General features: G+C 46.2%; 1 protein-coding gene across 1 annotated transcript in view; it reads right to left on the bottom strand.

The window, feature by feature from the left end:
* Positions 1-7666: 7666 nt before the first annotated feature.
* The window catches only part of zanl (zonadhesin, like), a 245673-nt gene continuing 234288 nt past the window's right edge, over positions 7667-19051 (bottom strand). Inside the window, exons 92-94 of the mRNA XM_072259463.1 lie at positions 15793-15889; positions 11739-11785; positions 7667-8821 (exon numbers count right to left, since the gene is read on the bottom strand). Of these exons, the coding sequence (XP_072115564.1) occupies positions 8781-8821; positions 11739-11785; positions 15793-15889 (185 nt within the window). The 3' untranslated portion in view covers positions 7667-8780. The remainder of the gene's footprint in view (positions 8822-11738; positions 11786-15792; positions 15890-19051) is intronic.

Here is a 19051-nt window from a genome sequence, read left to right as displayed (position 1 = left end):
CAGAGTCAAGAGGAGACTGAGACACAGTCATTACCAACACAGAGTCTAGAGGAGACTGAGACACAGTCATTACTGCCACAGAGTCAAGAGGAGACTGAGACAGTCATTACTGACAGAGTCAAGAGGAAACTGAGAAAGTCATTACAGACAGAGAGTCAAGAGGAGACTGAGATACACTCATTACCAACAGACTCAACAGGAGACTGAGACACAGTCATTACTGACAGAATCAAGAGGAGACTGAGACAGTCATTACAGAGTCATGAGGAGACTGAGACAGTCATTACTGACAGAGTCAAGAGGAGACTGAGTCACAGTCATTACCGACACAGAGTCAAGAGGAGACTAAGATACAGTCATTACCAACAGATTCAAGAGGAGACTGAAACACAGTCATTACTGACCGTCAAGAGGAGACTGAGATACAGTCATTACTGACTGAGTCAAGAGGAGACTGAGACAGTCATTACAGAGAGTCAAGAGGAGACTGAGATACAGTCATTACCAACACAGAGTCAAGAGGAGACTGAGATACAGTCATTACCAACAGAGTCAAGAGGAGACTGAGACAGTCATTACAGACAGAGTCAAGAGGAGACTGAGACAGTCATTACTGACAGAGTCAAGAGGAGACTGGGACAGTCATTACCGACAGATTCATGAGGAGACTGAGTCACAGTCATTTCTGACAGAGTCAAGAGGAGACTGAAACAGTCATTAGAGACAGAGAGTCAAGAGGAGACTGAGTCACAGTCATTACCAACAGAGTCAACAGGAAACTGAGACACAGTGATTACTGACAGAGTCAAGAGGAGACTGAGACAGTCATTACCCACACAGAGTCAAGAGGAGACTGAGACACAGCCATTACCAACACAGAGTCAAGAGGAGACTGAGACACAGTCATTACCAACACAGATTCTAGAGGAGACTGAGACACAGTCATTACTGCCACAGAGTCAAGAGGAGACTGAGACAGTCATTACTGACAGAGTCAAGAGGATACTGAGAAAGTCATTACAGACAGAGAGTCAAGAGGAGACTGAGATACACTCATTACCAACAGACTCAAGAGGAGACTGAGACACAGTCATTACTGACAGAATCAAGAGGAGACTGAGATAGTCATTACAGAGTCATGAGGAGACTGAGACAGTCATTACTGACAGAGTCAAGAGGATACTGAGAAAGTCATTACAGACAGAGAGTCAAGAGGAGACTGAGATACAGTCATTACCAACAGATTCAAGAGGAGACTGAAACACAGTCATTACTGACCGTAAAGAGGAGACTGAGATACAGTCATTACTGACTGAGTCAAGAGGAGACTGAGACAGTCATTACAGAGAGTCAAGAGGAGACTGAGATACAGTCATTACCAACACAGAGTCAAGAGGAGACTGAGATACAGTCATTACCAACAGAGTAAAGAGGAGACTGAGACACAGCCATTACCAAGACAGAGTCAAGAGGAGACTGAGACACAGTCAGTACCAACACAGAGTCTAGAGGAGACTGAGACACAGTCATTACTGCCACAGAGTCAAGAGGAGACTGAGACAGTCATTACTGACAGAGTCAAGAGGAAACTGAGAAAGTCATTACAGACAGAGAGTCAAGAGGAGGCTGAGATACACTCATTACCAACAGACTCAAGAGGAGACTGAGACACATTCATTACTGACAGAATCAAGAGGAGACTGAGACAGTCATTACAGAGTCATGAGGAGACTGAGACAGTCATTACTGACAGAGTCAAGAGGAGACTGAGTCACAGTCATTACTGACACAGAGACAAGAGGAGACTGAGATACAGTCATTACCAACAGAGTCAAGAGGAGACTGAAAGACAGTCATTACTGACCGTCAAGAGGAGACTGAGATACATTCATTACCAACACAGAGTCAAGAGGAGACTGAGATACAGTCATTACCAACATAGTAAAGAGGAGACTGAGACAGTCATTACTGACACAGAGTCAAGAGGAGACTGAGACAGTCATTACAGACAGAGTCAAGAGGAGACTGAGACAGTCATTACTGACAGAGTCAAGAGGAGACTGAAACAGTCATTAGAGACAGAGAGTCTAGAGGAGACTGAGTCACAGTCATTACGAACAGAGTCAACAGGAAACTGAGACACAGTCATTACTGACAGAGTCAAAAGGAGACTGAGACAGTCATTACGCACACAGAGTCAAGAGGAGACTGAGACACAGCCATTACCAAGACAGAGTCAAGAGGAGACTGAGACACAGTCATTACCAACACAGAGTCTAGAGGAGACTGAGACACAGTCATTACTGCCACAGAGTCAAGAGGAGACTGAGACAGTCATTACTGACAGAGTCAAGAGGAAACTGAGACAGTCATTACAGACAGAGAGTCAAGAGGAGGCTGAGATACACTCATTACCAACAGGCTCAAGAGGAGACTGAGACACATTCATTACTGACAGAATCAAGAGTAGACTGAGACAGTCATTACAGAGTCATGAGGAGACTGAGACAGTCATTACTGACAGAGTCAAGAGGAGACTGAGTCACAGTCATTACCAACAGAGTCAACAGGAAACTGAGACACAGTCATTACTGACAGAGTCAAGAGGAGACTGAGACAGTCATTACGCACACAGAGTCAAGAGGAGACTGAGACACAGCCATTACCAAGACAGAGTCTAGAGGAGACTGAGACACAGTCATTACCCACACAGAGTTAAGAGGAGACTGAGACACAGTCATTACCAACACGGATTCAAGAGGAGACTGAGACAGTCATTACAGACACAGAGTCAAGAGGAGAGTGAGACACAGCCATTACCAACACGGATTCAAGGGGAGACTGAGACAGTCATTACCGACAGAGTCAAGAGGAGACTGAGACAGTCATTACCGACAGAGTCAAGAGGAGACTGAGTCACAGTCATTTCTGACAGAGTTAAGAGGAGACTGAAACAGTCATTAGAGACAGAGAGTCAAGAGGAGACTGAGTCACAATCATTACCAACAGAGTCAACAGGAAACTGAGACACAGTCATTACTGACAGAGTCAAGAGGAGACTGAGACAGTCATTACCCACACAGAGTCAAGAGGAGACTGAGACACAGCCATTACCAAGACAGAGTCAAGAGGAGACTGAGACACAGTCATTACCAACACAGAGTCTAGAGGAGACTGAGATACACTCATTACCAACAGACTCAAGAGGAGACTGAGACACAGTCATTACTGACAGAATCAAGAGGAGACTGAGATAGTGATTACAGAGTCATGAGGAGACTGAGACAGTCATTACTGACAGAGTCAAGAGGAGACTGAGATACAGTCATTACCAACAGATTCAAGAGGAGACTGAAACACAGTCATTACTGACCGTCAAGAGGAGACTGAGATACAGTCATTACTGACTGAGTCAAGAGGAGACTGAGACAGTCATTACAGAGAGTCAAGAGGAGACTGAGATACAGTCATTACCGACACAGAGTCAAGAGGAGACTGAGATACAGTCATTACCAACGGAGTAAAGAGGAGACTGAGACAGTCATTACTGACACAGAGTCAAGAGGAGACTGAGACAGTCATTACAGACAGAGTCAAGAGGAGACTGAGACAGTCATTACTGACAGAGTCAAGAGGAGACTGGGACAGTCATTACCGACAGAGTCATGAGGAGACTGAGTCACAGTCATTTCTGACAGTCAAGAGGAGACTGAAACAGTCATTAGAGACAGAGAGTCAAGAGGAGACTGAGTCACAGTCATTACCAACAGAGTCAACAGGAAACTGAGACACAGTCATTACTGACAGAGTCAAGAGGAGACTGAGACAGTCATTACGCACACAGAGTCAAGAGGAGACTGAGACACAGCCATTACCAAGACAGAGTCTAGAGGAGACTGAGACACAGTCATTACCCACACAGAGTTAAGAGGAGACTGAGACACAGTCATTACCAACACGGATTCAAGAGGAGACTGAGACAGTCATTACAGACACAGAGTCAAGAGGAGAGTGAGACACAGCCATTACCAACACGGATTCAAGGGGAGACTGAGACAGTCATTACCGACAGAGTCAAGAGGAGACTGAGACAGTCATTACCGACAGAGTCAAGAGGAGACTGAGTCACAGTCATTTCTGACAGAGTTAAGAGGAGACTGAAACAGTCATTAGAGACAGAGAGTCAAGAGGAGACTGAGTCACAATCATTACCAACAGAGTCAACAGGAAACTGAGACACAGTCATTACTGACAGAGTCAAGAGGAGACTGAGACAGTCATTACCCACACAGAGTCAAGAGGAGACTGAGACACAGCCATTACCAAGACAGAGTCAAGAGGAGACTGAGACACAGTCATTACCAACACAGAGTCTAGAGGAGACTGAGATACACTCATTACCAACAGACTCAAGAGGAGACTGAGACACAGTCATTACTGACAGAATCAAGAGGAGACTGAGATAGTGATTACAGAGTCATGAGGAGACTGAGACAGTCATTACTGACAGAGTCAAGAGGAGACTGAGATACAGTCATTACCAACAGATTCAAGAGGAGACTGAAACACAGTCATTACTGACCGTCAAGAGGAGACTGAGATACAGTCATTACTGACTGAGTCAAGAGGAGACTGAGACAGTCATTACAGAGAGTCAAGAGGAGACTGAGATACAGTCATTACCGACACAGAGTCAAGAGGAGACTGAGATACAGTCATTACCAACGGAGTAAAGAGGAGACTGAGACAGTCATTACTGACACAGAGTCAAGAGGAGACTGAGACAGTCATTACAGACAGAGTCAAGAGGAGACTGAGACAGTCATTACTGACAGAGTCAAGAGGAGACTGGGACAGTCATTACCGACAGAGTCATGAGGAGACTGAGTCACAGTCATTTCTGACAGTCAAGAGGAGACTGAAACAGTCATTAGAGACAGAGAGTCAAGAGGAGACTGAGTCACAGTCATTACCAACAGAGTCAACAGGAAACTGAGACACAGTCATTACTGACAGAGTCAAGAGGAGACTGAGAGAGTCGTTACCCACACAGAGTCAAGAGGAGACTGAGACACAGCCATTACCAACACAGAGTCAAGAGGAGACTGAGACAGTCATTACCCTCACAGAGTCAAGAGGAGACTGAGTCACAGTCATTGCCCACACAGAGTCAAGAGGAGACTGAGACAGTCATTACAGAGAGTCAAGAGGAGACTGAGATACAGTCATTACCAACACAGAGTCAAAAGGAGACTGAGATACAGTCATAACCAACAGAGTGAAGAGGAGACTGAGACAGTCACTACTGACACAGAGTAAAGAGGAGACTGAGACAGTGATTACAGACAGAGAGTCAAGAGGAGACTGAGATACAGTCATTACTGACAGAGTCAAGAGGAGACTGAGACAGTCATTAGAGACAGAGTCAAGAGGAGACTGAGTCACAGTCATTACCAACAGAGTCAAGAGGAAACTGAGACACAGTCATTTCTGCCACACAGTCAAGAGGAGACTGAGACAGTCATTACCCACACAGAGTCAAGAGGAGACTGAGATACAGTCATTACCGACACAGAGTCAAGAGGAGACTGAGACAGTCATTACCGACACAGAGTCAAGAGCAGACTGAGACACAGTCATTACCAACACGGAGTCAAGAGGAGACTGAGACAGTCACTACCGACACAGAGTCAAGAGGAGACTGAGACACAGTCATTACCAACACGGATTCAAGAGGAGACTGAGACAGTCATTACAGACACAGAGTCAAGAGGAGACTGAGACACAGTCATTACCAACACAGAGTCAAATGGAGACTGAGATAGTCATTACCAACAGAGTCAAGAGGAGACTGAGACAGTCATTACTGACACAGAGTCAAGGGGAGACTGAGACAGTCATTACCGACAGAGTCAAGAGGAGACTGAGACAGTCATTACTGACAGAGTCAAGAGGAGACTGAGACAGTCATTACCGACAGAGAGTCAAGAGGAGACTGAGATACAGTCATTACCAACAGAGTCAAGAGGAGACTGTGTCACAGTCTTTACTGACAGAGTCAAGAGGAGACTGAGACAGTTATTAGAGACAGAGTCAAGAGGAGACTGAGTCACAGTCATTACCAACAGAGTCAAGAGGAAGCTGAGACACAGTCATTACTGCCACACAGTCAAGAGGAGACTGAGACAGTCATTACCCACACAGAGTCAAGAGGAGACTGAGACAGTCATTACCAACACAGACTCAAGAGGAGACTGAGACACAGTCATTACCAACACGGAGTCAAGAGGAGACTGAGACAGTCATTACTGACACAGAGTTAAGAGGAGACTGAGACAGTCAATACCAACACAGTCAAGAGTAGACTGAGACAGTCATTACTGACACAGAGTCAAGAGGAGACTGAGACACAGTCATTACCGACAGAGTCAAGAGGAGAATGCGACACGGTCATTACTGACACAGAGTCAAGAGGAGACTGAGACAGTCATTACCAACACAAAGTCAAGAGGAGACCGAGACAGTCATTACCGACACAGAGTCAAGAGGAGACTGAGACACAGTCATTACCAATAGATAGTCAAGACAAGACTGAGACACAGTCATTACCATCACAAGTCAAGCAGAGACTGAGATACAGTCATTACTAACAGAGAGTCAAGCAGAGACTGAGACACAGTCATTACCGACAGTCAAGCAGAGATTGAGACACAGTCATTACCAACACAGAGTCAAGAGGAGACTGAGACAGTCATTACTGACGCAGTCAAGAGGAGACTGAGACAGTCATTACCAACACCGAGTCAAGAGTTGACTAAGACACCGTCATTACCTACAGAATCAAGAGGAGATGGAGACACAGTCATTACCAACAGAGAGTCAACAGCAAAAGCATATATATTTATTGATTGAGATACCGCAGGGAATAGTCTCTTCCTGCCCTTTCATCCAAGCTGCCCAGCAACCGCCAATTTAATTCTAGCTTAGTGACGGGACAATTTGCAATGTCCAATTAACTCATCAATTGGTAGGTCTTTGGACTGTGGGAGGAAACCCAGCCACAGGAATGAACCTGGGTTATCTGGATTCTCCCCTCTCTCCCTCGATGCTGTCAGAGGATGGTACTAACGTTTTGGGCCTTCGGTTTGTGGATTGGACTATAGTTCAATTGGACTCTTGATTTTGTGCTTTTATATTCTGTGTTTTCACTCAGTCTTTCTTGTTGCTCTTTGTGTGATTTGGTGTTTTGTGTGGTTGGGACTGATGTTCTTGTTATTGTTTGAAATATTTATTTTTTTGAGTGCATAGGAGTTTGATGGTTTTTTTTGTATGGGATCCATGCTTTGCTTTGTTTCATGACTGTTTGTGGAGAAGACGAATTTCAGGGATGTATACTGTATACGTACTTTGATAATAAATGTTCTTTGAACCTTGTACTGTAATGCATTGTGCCCACCACTACTCTACCGTATCAAGTCTCGGGGGGAAAGAGGGAGTGGCATTAATTCATTGGCCAGTTGAAGAGCTGCCCAAGCAAGTTTGAACACTGTAAGGTTTCAGAGAGAGATTAACAAAGAGTGTCGACTGAAGCAGGTGATCCAGCAAGGCTGAGGCACAGACAATACCAACACAAAGTCTTCAGCAAAAACGTATTTTATTTTATGTCAAAAACAAAAAAGCATTGGGAAGGGAATTAACACAGGATATCACAGATACAATGATAGTTCCATAACTAGAATCCATAGTTTCCTTGTGGGATACACACACCTTGCTGTTATCACTGCTGCTCCTTGCTATCCATGAGTAGTGGTGAATCCTTGGGAACTGGTTGGTTTTTGAAGACAGGAGGAAAAGCGGTTCGCCTCATTTCTGGTGCCTTACACCTCCCACCTGCTCGGATGCTTTATCAGCCTCTCTGCACTAGCTTAGCTGTCTGTAAACTCCTTCTCTCTCTGGTAGCAATACCATAGGAAAATTAGCCCCAAAAGCAAAATTAGCCCCTTTCAATCATCTCTGCCATGAGCCATGAACATTGTCTCACCCTGTCTTCCCTTCCAGATCTGCCTGTTTCTTTAGGGATCTTTCTCACTGATTCTCAGTTCTGACTTACTGACACATATTTGACTCTCTTCCACTTCTTATCACTGTTCATTTTCTCTTTAGTTGTTTGCATCTTAGAATACATCTCTGATGATCTGTTTGGCCATTTTTGGCTTTTCTCCTCTCTGTTTCTCCTTTTCTCTCTCCCTGTTTATCCCTTCCTCTGTCTATCTCTGTCTGTTTTCCCCTTCCCCTGGTTTTTTATCACTATCTGCTTTCTGCCACGGTTGAATGTAACTAGTGAAACTGGTCCAGGGAAGTAGTGAGATACTGAAAGCCAAGGTTGGGACAGAGTAAGGCTTTGGAACAGCCTTTCTAATGTTCAGACAGCGTAGTGATTCAAACTGCTTGTGGGTGAAAAAAGTGAGAATTAAATTGAACTATTTCCTCTAGATGGTCATTTTAGCCTTGTGTCTTGAACAATGTCCATGGACGTGCTCAGAACACCACTCCAATGAAATGATCGGGACTGGTGGAGGTCTAGCAGCAATGGGAGCGGAAGCAATGAAAAGAGTCTGAGCCGGCAAATAGTGGCGTAAGTTCAGTGACACCTGAGTGCGAACCACATAGATGGGTGGTGGGAATGACAGCACAGGGTGCAAGGCAGAAAAGGGAAATGACTCCTGCCAGCAGGGGTGGTTGATGGTAGTTGGTAAGTGGCCTGGGCACATTGCTTGTAGCTAGAACTTGGTCAGTGCCATGGCACCATCATGAGCCTCCTCTGTGGAGAGAAACGCAGAATATCTCATTAAACGGCACTAAGACTCAGTGGATTCACATAAACTCCTTAAAGCATAAATTAGCAATATCACAACATCATCTTGTTCTTTTAATATCTGCACACTCTTCCTTTAGAGCAAGGACCCTTAAACTTTTTTTTTTATGCCATGGACCAATACCATTAAGCAAGGGTTCCATGGGAAGCCCTGCTTTAGGGAAGATGGTAACACGATGCGGTGAGCTGATAACACATTGTGACAACGTGGAGCAGAGCCATTATTATTTTTCTGTCTTTTTCTCCTGGATACAGAAGGGAGAGGGCTTTCAGTCTGATTGTTTCTGTCAGTGGGATACAATTTGATTACTCGGATCCCAGGTCCTAATCAGCTGCACCATCTAATGGAATGGTGGGACAGGCTGGAAGGGCTGAATGGCTTTTACTCCTCCATGCTATGATCAGGGATCAGTGCATAGGGAAAGCAGGCCTGCTTTCCTCTCCATACTGTTTCATTGAACAGATATTCCTCAGCGAAAGGTGAGGTACCAGAGGACTGGAGGATAGCCAGTGTTGTCTAATGGAATTTAATGCAGACAAATGCAAGGTGTTGCACTTCGGTAGGACCAACCTGGGTAGGTCTTACACAGTGAACAGTAGGACACTGAGAAATGTAGTAGAATAAAGGGATTTGGGAATACAGGTCCATAATTCATTGAAAGTGGCAACACAGGTGATAGAATCATAAAGGAAGTTTTTGGCACATTGGCCTTCATAAATCAAAGTACTGAGTACAGAAGATGGAATGTTATCTTGAAGTTGTATAAGACTTTGGTGATGCCTATTTTGGAGAACTGTGTGCAGTTTTCATCACCTACCTACAGGAAAGATGTAAATAAGGTTGAAAGAGTATAGAGAAAATTTACTAGGATATTGCCAGGTCTGGAGGAGCTGAGTTATAAGGAAAGATTGAATAGGTTAGGACTTTATTCTGTGGAATGTAGAAGATTTGATAGAGGTACACAAAATTAAGAGGGGTATAGGTAGGGTAAATGCAAGCAGGCTTTTTCCACTGAGGTTGGGCGGGACTACAACCAGAGGTCATGGGTTAAGGGTGAAAGGTGAAAAGTTCAAGGGGAACATGAAGGGAAACTCTTTCACTCAGAGCGTAGAATGAGCTGCCAGCACAAGTGATGCATGCCAGCTCGATTTCAATGTTTAAAAGAATTTTTGATAGGTAGATACATGGGAGGGGTATGGAGGACTGTGGTCCCGATACAAGTCAAATGGCAGTAGGCAGTTTAAATGGTTTGGCATGGACTAGATGGGCCAAGGGGCCGGTTTCTGTGCAGTAGTTGTCTATGATTATATGACTCTCTAAATGTTCTTCACTGAAGGAGCTACTTATCTTGTATTCTTGGCCCCATCAGGTTGTGCGTCCGCAGTCACTGATTATACTCAAAGCCAAGATCATTGGGTTTTTCAGAATATAGGGGAAGCAGATCAAGCAGGAAGGTGGAGATGAGATCAGTGATAAGCAGTGAGAGTGCCATGGGTGCCTGGTATGTGGTGATCCACTTTCTACTTGACATGTTCTGATGAAGATTCAGAATCAGAATCAGGTTCACTATCACCAGCATATGTCATGAAATTTGTTGTCTTTGCTGTAGCAGTACAATGCAATATATAACAATAGAAAAATGTGAATTACGGTAAGTATATATATACTTTAAATCGTCAAATAAGTAGTGCAAAAATAGAAATTAAAACGTAGTGAGTTAGTGTTCATGGGTTCAATGTCCATTCAGAAATTGGATGGCAGGGGGGAAGAAGCTGTTCCTGAATCACTGAGTGTGAGCCTTCAGGCTCCTGTACCTCCTTCCTGATAGTAGCAATGAGAAGAGGGCATGTCCTGGGAGATGGGCACTACCTTTTTGAGGCATCGCTCCTTGAAGATGTCCTGGATATTACAGAGGCTAGTGCCCATGATGGAGCTGACTGAGTTTACAACTCTCTGCAGCTTATTTTGACTTTGTGCAGCAGCACCTCCACCCTTCCCCTATACCGGATAGTGATGCAGCCAGTTAGAATGCTCTCACAGTACATTTGTAAAAGTTTGAGAGTGTCTTTGGTGAGACAAATTTACCAAACTATATAGATAGGGTAAATGTCAACAGGCTTTTTCCACTGAGGTTGGATGGGACTACAACTAGAGGTCATGGATTAAGGGTGAAAGGTGAGAAATTCTTCACTCAGAGGGTGGTGAGAGTGTGGAACAAGCTGCCAGAGCCAGTGATGCATCTGAGCTCGATTTCAATGTTTAGAATAAGTTGGGATAGATACATGGATGGGAAGGGCATGGAGGGCTACAGTTCCAGTGCAGGTCGATGGGACTAGGCAGATTAAATGGTTTTGGCATGGACTAAGTGGGCAGAAGGGCTGTTTCTGTGTTGTACTTTTCTATGACTCTGTGACCCCTAATGAAATATAGATGGTGCCATGCTTCCTTTGTAGTTGCATTGATATGTTGGGCCCAGAATAGATCCTCGGAGATGTTGATACCCAGGAGTTCGAAATCGCTCACAACAGGTAACGCTGCTGCCTCAAAGTCCCAGTGACCCAGCTTTAACCTGGGCTTCTGATACTACCTCTGTGGAATTTGTGCTACCTGGAGATGTGCGGGTTGGTCGATGAACAGGCCAGGATACATTACCCCAGGTCTCTGTGGGTGGCAGGAAAATCGAGAGGAATGTGAGAGAGAACAGGTTCAGGGAAATGGGAATGATGGATTTCCCCTGAGAACTAACAGCGACTTGATGAGTTGAAACGCTTCTTTGATTGCTGAGAGAAATATAGTTCAAAGTTCAACACAAACTCTCTGGAACTGCCTGTGAATTAGCGTCGATGTGTTGCTTTAACTTACCATTTTCTCCACTGTTCAAGTTGTTCTTGTACGGTATTTTCTGTTTCCTGTATTCCCAAAAAGATAGGGATCAGCCAATTCTCAGAAAGAACACCCACTCTGACATCATTCCCTACTTCAGGCCACCACAACCACATCCCCCCTTTTAATGTTCCCCTTGCCGTGTATAAAAGCTGTCCGATTGTTCAGCCGACATGTGTGGGTTTCCTCCAGGTGCTCTGGCATCCTCCCGCAGTCCAAAAACGTACTGAGTAGTGGGATAATGGGTCATTGTAAATTGTCCCCTGATTAGGTTAGGGTTAAATCAGGGTTGTTGGCTGTTGCTGGGCAGAGTGGCTTGAAGGGCCAGTAGGGCCAATTCCGCACTCTATCTCTAAACAAATAAAATGAAAATGTGCATATTCCCTGGAGCAAGCAGGGTGATCCAGTTAGTGTATGTAAAGTGATATAGAGGGCTAGAGAGGATGAAACCCCCTCTTTTGAAAGCGAGGAGCTCCATAACAAAAATGTAAAAATTAGTATTTTGGATCACGAAACATTTCTTCTTGTAGAAGTTCCCTAGGCACTGAGGTCAGAGGTGAATTATCTTGGAGGGGCTGAATGGCCTCTTTTACTGCTGCTGAAGGTGCTACACAGTCAGAAGTGTTGTCTTGCTGCATGAGACGTTACCAGCCCCTTCTGAGGCCCCCCAGAAAAGGGCAAGGAAGTTGCGCTCTATTGTTGATGGTATTCTTCCAAACAAGACCACCAAAAGGGTAAATCCATTCTGTGATGGTAGTGGGATCTTGCTATGTACACTAAGTCTATCACAATGAGCTTGTTTTACCCACAGCGGTTAAACTTCCAGTTGTGGCTCTTTTTGGAGTTCTGCTGAGAAAGGGCTACTGGTGCTGTGCAAATGCAGAACCCTTGATGATGCTTGTCCTCTACACCTAATGCTCAGCTGTCATTGTCTGTCCCCTATACCTGGTTAAACGCAGCTCAGTCATAATCTGATTTAGATCTTCCCAAAAGTTATTTGTGTCGTGGCCCACTTCAGAAGACTTGCTTTTCTTGAACCGTCCCCACCCCCCCAATTTGCCACTCGAAAGACAAATGACCCCAATGGATTTTTAATTGTTTTGCTCTGTATTCTAACTTCACCACTCAACCTCTCTCAGGTACACCATAAAACTATAAGGTATAGGAGCAGAATAAGGCTATTTGGCCCATCGAGTCTGCTCCACCATTTCATCATGGCTGATCGATTTTCCCTCTCAGCCCCAATCTCCTGCCTACTCCCTGTATCCCTTCGTGCCCTGACTAATCAAGTATCTATCAACCCCTGCCTTAAATATACCCAATGACTTGGCTCCAGCGCCGCTTGTGGCAATGAATTCCACAGATTCACCACTCTCTGGGCTAAAGAAATTTCTCCTCATCTCCGTCCTAAATGGTCGTCCCTCTATTCTCAGGCTGTGTCCTCTGGTCTTAGACTCCCCCACCATACAAAACATCCTCTCCACATCAACTCTTTCGAGGCCTTTCAACATTAGATAGGTTTCAATGAGATCCCCCCGCATGCTTCTGAATTCCAATGAGTACAGGCCCAGAGCCATCAAATGCTTCGGTTATGTTATCAATCCCAGAATCATTTTTGTGAACATCCATTGAATCCTCTCCAATGTCAGCACATCCTTTCTTAGATAAGGGACCCAAAACTGCTCTCAATATACCAAGTTTACTCCAACACCTACTTCCCCAGTTTGAAAACCTTTGTTCAATGGGGGAAGGTGCAGGGCCAAAGTATGTCCTCCCCTGTTCCCTGGCTAGTGTCACAAACTGGGGTCTTCCTTGGTTGCAGTGGATGACCATGATGTCTTCTGTGTCTTGTCATGCCCTTCACTATCCATGGAATGTTCTAGAACTGCCTTCCTGGCCGTTGGATGTCATTGTAGATCTCACCCACCCAGTCCGCCAGAGCTGGCTTCACATGCTGGGACAGGCATGTCCCTATCTCAGCAGGGTGCTGGCTACCCTCACCTGGTTTATCCCACCTGTCAAAGCGGTGTACCAGGGTGTGGCTGCTGTCACATGCAAACAGCTACCTGGAGCCACAGGTCAGAGCTGAGAGTCCAGTGAGGCCCAAAGGTGAGTGAGCTGCCCCAGAATGGACATGACAAACCCCTTCACCATAGGTGCTACCCCTCCCTGGACACTCCAGATACTTGCAAGGTATTAGGAAGCTTACAGAAATTTGTAGGTGGTAACAGTATAAGATCCCTTTGCTCTGTGCTGCTCAGAAAGCAGTCTGTTCCAGTAATGTTGGAACCGTAAGCTGATAAGCTGATAAATCGTTCCTTAAGGTTGTTATAGCTGAGGGTGGAAATGGGGACAAGTTCCCACTACCTATTAAAAACTCACAATGACACGCACCTCAAGTAGCCTCTGACAACCAAGTCCAACTCCTGGCCTTCATGTGTAGCTTAGCTACTATCCCAGTGGAACGGTTTCTACTAACAGGAGAAGGTGCAAAGGTGGGCTACTGATGCCTTAAAATCAGTCGCTTCAGGCAGACAAGGCTGGTCAGCTGTGGTTGGAAGCTCATCTAGGAGAAGGGAAACTCTGATCTCAAACCTCCTCTGCCTTGCCGCTGTACCCACTCATGGGGAAGGCTTCGGGAGTAATCCCCGAGGAAAAATCTGGAGCGTTGAGTTCAGTGCTGACTGGCAACTCCTGGTGCCAAACTGTATTGGTCCCTGCTGTTCCTTTGGGTTCATCAGCTGCGTGGAGAGGGGGAGCTTGTTACATAGGACACAGCTTGCTCTCTGTATCATACTGCCCAGGCTTGCATATCTAGACAGCTAGGGTGCAGCATCCATGGTTGTCTCTGACAGCAGAGCTCTCAGAGAAGCTGACTTGTGTTAGTGAGACAAGTTCCACCAGTGTGGCCTTTTAGGTGGTCTTGGTTGTGGGAATGCCATCAAGAATACAGATGAAATTCTTTCCTTGATTCTGCATCATGCTCTGAGGGGGTGGAATCTTTCCCACACTCCCTGTGACTGGTCAGGATGGCACTGAGCTGCAGCCTCCATTGAGGTCATGCTCAGAGTAAGTTGATTTTTAGGTTCATAGGGTTTGTTTTGGGGACAGAGTTTGGAGTTGCAGGTTAGGTTAGGTTTTAGGGACAGTGACGCGGTGGAGTTAGAGGTTAGGTTTGAGTCCAAGGGCAGTAATGCTCTAGACCAGGGGTTCCCGACCTTTTTTATGCCATGGACCAATACCATTAAGCAAGGGGTCTGTGGACTCCAGGTTGGAAACCCCTGTTGTAGAGACTGTTGTGTGTGAAAATCCCACGAGATCAGCAGTTTCTGAGATACTCAAATCACTCCATCTGGCACCAACAATCATTCCACTGTCGAAGTCACTTAGGTCACATTTCTTCCCCATCCTGATGTTTGGTCTGAACAACAACTGAACCTCTTGACCATACCTGCAAGCTTCTATGCATCGAGTTGCTGCCACACGATTGGCTGATTAGATGTTTGCATTAACGAGGAGTACAGTTGCACCTAATAAATTGGTCACTGAATGTAGTTTTTCATAAATTCTATTGTATTTCTTTATTTTCCTGTAAATGTCTGCAAGAAAACAAATCTCAAGGATGTTGGGCCAGAAAGCTCTGTGGACAAAGACCAACGAGGACAAGGGCAGATATGACCCCCAGGTCAGCAGGTCCTAGGATCGGAGATCTGTGCGGGCAGGAGGTAGGAGTCGTGGGATCGATACCGAATTGGCGAGACTGGAAATTGAGACCCGACGGCTGAAACCATGGGTCCGCGAATCTGTGAATCCACTAGGGAAGCTGGAGGCCGGACATCTGCAAGTCTACTGGCCATTGGAGGCATGTCCTGTCTGCGTGTGTGAGTAGGCGGGGGAGGAAAGAAAGGGGCCTCACTTGCTGTTGTTGTTGCTTGTGTTGTTTTGCTGAGGATTGTGGGCATGTTATGTTGGCGCTGGAATGTATGGCGACACTCGAGGGCTGCCCCGTTATTATTGGTTACCAGTATTTTACCTGTAGCTGCAGCAGTAGACTCCCAGTCCGATGACAACGATGAGCAGTACGGCCAGTGGGACAAGAACGGCAATGAGGATCACTTGAGAGTCATGGTCTGGCAAAAGAAAGTCATAAGTGAATGACCTTAACCTCTTCCACTGGTCTCAGCACGAGTGTGAGCACTATTTACATCTCCAGCTTACTGGATTCTGTCTACACAGCCAGCCTGTAACCAAATTTCCCACTTACTCCCTTGGCATGTTCGGACTTGACAATTTAAACATCTTGAGTAACACGCACAAAATGCTGGAGGAACTCAGCAGGTCAGGCAGCATCTCTGGAGAGGAATAAACAGCCGACATTTCGGGCCAAGACGCTTCATCAGGCTTGGAAATGGAGTGGGGTGGGGGGGGGGTGTGGTAAAAGCCAGAATTAAAAGGTAGAGGAAGGGGAACGAGTACAAGCTGGAAGGTGATGGGTGAAGCCAGGTGAGGGAGAAGGTGAGTGGGGAAGGAGGGTGGAATGAAGTGAGAGCTGGGAGGTGACAGGTGGAAGGGCTGAAGAAGAAAGAATCTGATAGGAGAGGAAAGTGGAGCATGGGAGAAAGGGAATGAGGGTAGGCACCAGAGGGAGGTGATGGGCAGGAGAGGTGAAGAGAAGGGGGTAAGAGAGGTGCCAGAATGGGGAATAGAAATAGGGAGAAGGTGGAGGGGGAGAAATTATCGGAAGTTAGAGAAATTGATGCTCCTCCAACCTGTTTGAACTCATCATAGCAGTAGAGGAGACAATGGACAGACATGTCAGAATGTGAATGAGGGCACTTTCAGGTTGGAGGAGCAACACCTCATATTCCATCTGGGTAGCCTCCAATCTGTCAGCATGACTGTCACTTTCTCCTTCTGGCAACTCCCTCCTCCTTATGTCTTTATCCATTCCCCATTCTGGCTTCCCTCTTACCCCTTCTCTTCTCCTCCTTCCTTACATCTCTCTGATACCCCTCCCCTTTCTCTCATGGTCCACTCTCTCCTCCTATCAGATCCCTTCTTCTTTAGTCCTTCATCTCATCCACCTATCACCCTGCAGCTTCTCACTTCATCATGTCCCCTACCCACCCACCATCCCCCTCACCTAACATCTGCCAGCTTGTATTCCATAAAACCAGAAAACGTAGGAGCAGAATTAAGCCATTCGGCCCACGGAGTCTGCTTCACCATTTCCCTCTTAACTCCATTCCCCTTCCTTCTCCTCATAACCTTTCATGCCTTGACTAACCAGGAACCTATCAACTTCTGCCTTAAATGCTCCCAGTGTCCTGGCCTCCACAGCCGCCTGTGGAAATGAAATCCACAAATTCACCACCCTCCAGCTAAAGAAACTCGTCTTCATCTCTGTCCTAAAGGGATGTCTCTGTTTTGAGGTTGTGCCCTCTGGTTGCAGACTCCCTCGCCAAAGGACACAACCACTCCACATCCACTCTATCAAGGCCTTTCAGTATTCAATAGCTTTCAATGAGATCCCACCCTCTCCCCCATTCTTCTAGATTCCAGCGAGTACAGGCCTAGAGCCTTCAATCACTACTCATATGATAACGTTCCCCTTCCTTTCCAGTTCTAACGAAGTGTCTTGGCCCAAGACATCGATGACTGTTTAGTCCTCTCCATAGATGCTGCCTGATCTGCTGAATTCTTCCAGCACTTAATGTGTGTTGCCTTGATTGTAAAATTGCATTCTTGTCTTCAGATCACTCCATACCCACTATCTTCTCCGGCCCTAAATCTACAGGTGATACCTGTGCTCCTTATTTGTAGACTCTTGAGCTGCCTGGAGATCCACCTCACTCTATTCCACATCCACTCTCTCAAACGCTGAAAGGCCTCGATGGAGTGGATGTGGAGAGGATGTTTCTTATGGTGGAGGAGTCTAAGACCAGAGGACACAGCCTCAGAATAGAGGGACGTCCATTTAGAATGGAGATGAGGAGGAATTTCTTTAGCCAGAGAGTGGTGAATCTATGGAATCCATTGCCACAGACAGCTGTGGAGGCCAAATCACTGGGTATATTTAAGGCAGAGGTTGATAGATTCTTGATTAGTCCGGGCCTGAGAGGGAAAATGGATCAGCCATGATGAAGTGGTGGAGCAGACTCGATGAGCCAAATGGCCTAATTCTGCTCCTATATCTTATGGTCTTATTGTAATCACTAGTAATAGTGGTATACACAACCAATGCGTCAAGATTTAGAATTCCTTCCAGAAACCTCTCTATGTGTCTGAAAACCTACCTCTCTGACCAAACCTTTGGTCATCAGTCATGTTATCTCCTGATATGTCCAAGTACCAAGTGTTGTGTGTAAAGCTCTCAGGGTGCATTGTGCGTGGGCATTTTGCTCTGTTTTGAGCATAATACAAAGCAGGCTCCTATTTATCCAAAGGAAGAGAATGAGAGATAGAGAAAAGGGACAGGGAAGAGAGATTCAGAAAGTCTTGACACAGTGTGAGAGACAGTTTCAGAAACGCAGAGTGAAAAGTAATCATGAAAACGTGCAGAGAGAATGAGGATGGGGGGCAGAGGGAGTGAGGATGAGGAGGCAGAGAGAGCGAGGATGAAGGGGGCAGAGAGAGCGAGGATGAGGAGGATGAGGAGGCAGAGAGAGCAAGGATGGGGACAGAGAGAGCGAGGATGGGGACAGAGAGAGCGAGGATGAGGAGGCAGAGAGAGCGAGGAAGAGGGGGGTAGAGAGAGCGAGGAAGAGGGGGGTAGAGAAAGCGAGGATGAGGGGGCAGAGTGAGGATGGGGGCAGAGTGAGGATGGGGGCAGAGAGAGTGAGGATGGGGGCAGAGAGAGTGAGGAAGAGGGGGCAGAGAGAGCGAGGATGAGGGAGCAGAGAGAGCGAGGATGAGGTAGCAGAGAGAGCGAGGATGAGGTGGCAGAGACAGCGAGGATAAGGTGGCAGAGACAGCGAGGATGAGGGGGCAGAGAGAGTGAGGATGAGGGGGCAGAGAGAGTGAGGAAGAGAGGAGTAGAGACAGCAAGAGAGTGGCAGAAAGTGAGGAAGAGGGGGGCACAGAGATCGAGGAAGAGAGGAGCAGAGAGAGTGATGAAGAGAGGGACAGAGAGTGTGAGGAAGAGAGGGACACAGAGAGCAATGAAGAGAGGAGAGAGAACGATGATGAGAGGTGAAGAGAGAATGAGGAAGAGAGGGGCAAAGAGCATGAGGAAGAGGGGTCAGAGAATGTGAGGAAGGGCAGAGAGAGCAAGGAAGAGGGGGACAGAGAGC

The sequence above is a fragment of the Mobula birostris genome, chromosome 5 (genome assembly GCF_030028105.1).
Source record: "Mobula birostris isolate sMobBir1 chromosome 5, sMobBir1.hap1, whole genome shotgun sequence".
In the NCBI taxonomy this organism is placed as follows: Eukaryota; Metazoa; Chordata; class Chondrichthyes; order Myliobatiformes; family Myliobatidae; genus Mobula; species Mobula birostris.
The sequence above is the reverse complement of the archived record's forward strand: the minus strand, read 5'-3'. Positions and strand labels throughout refer to the sequence as shown.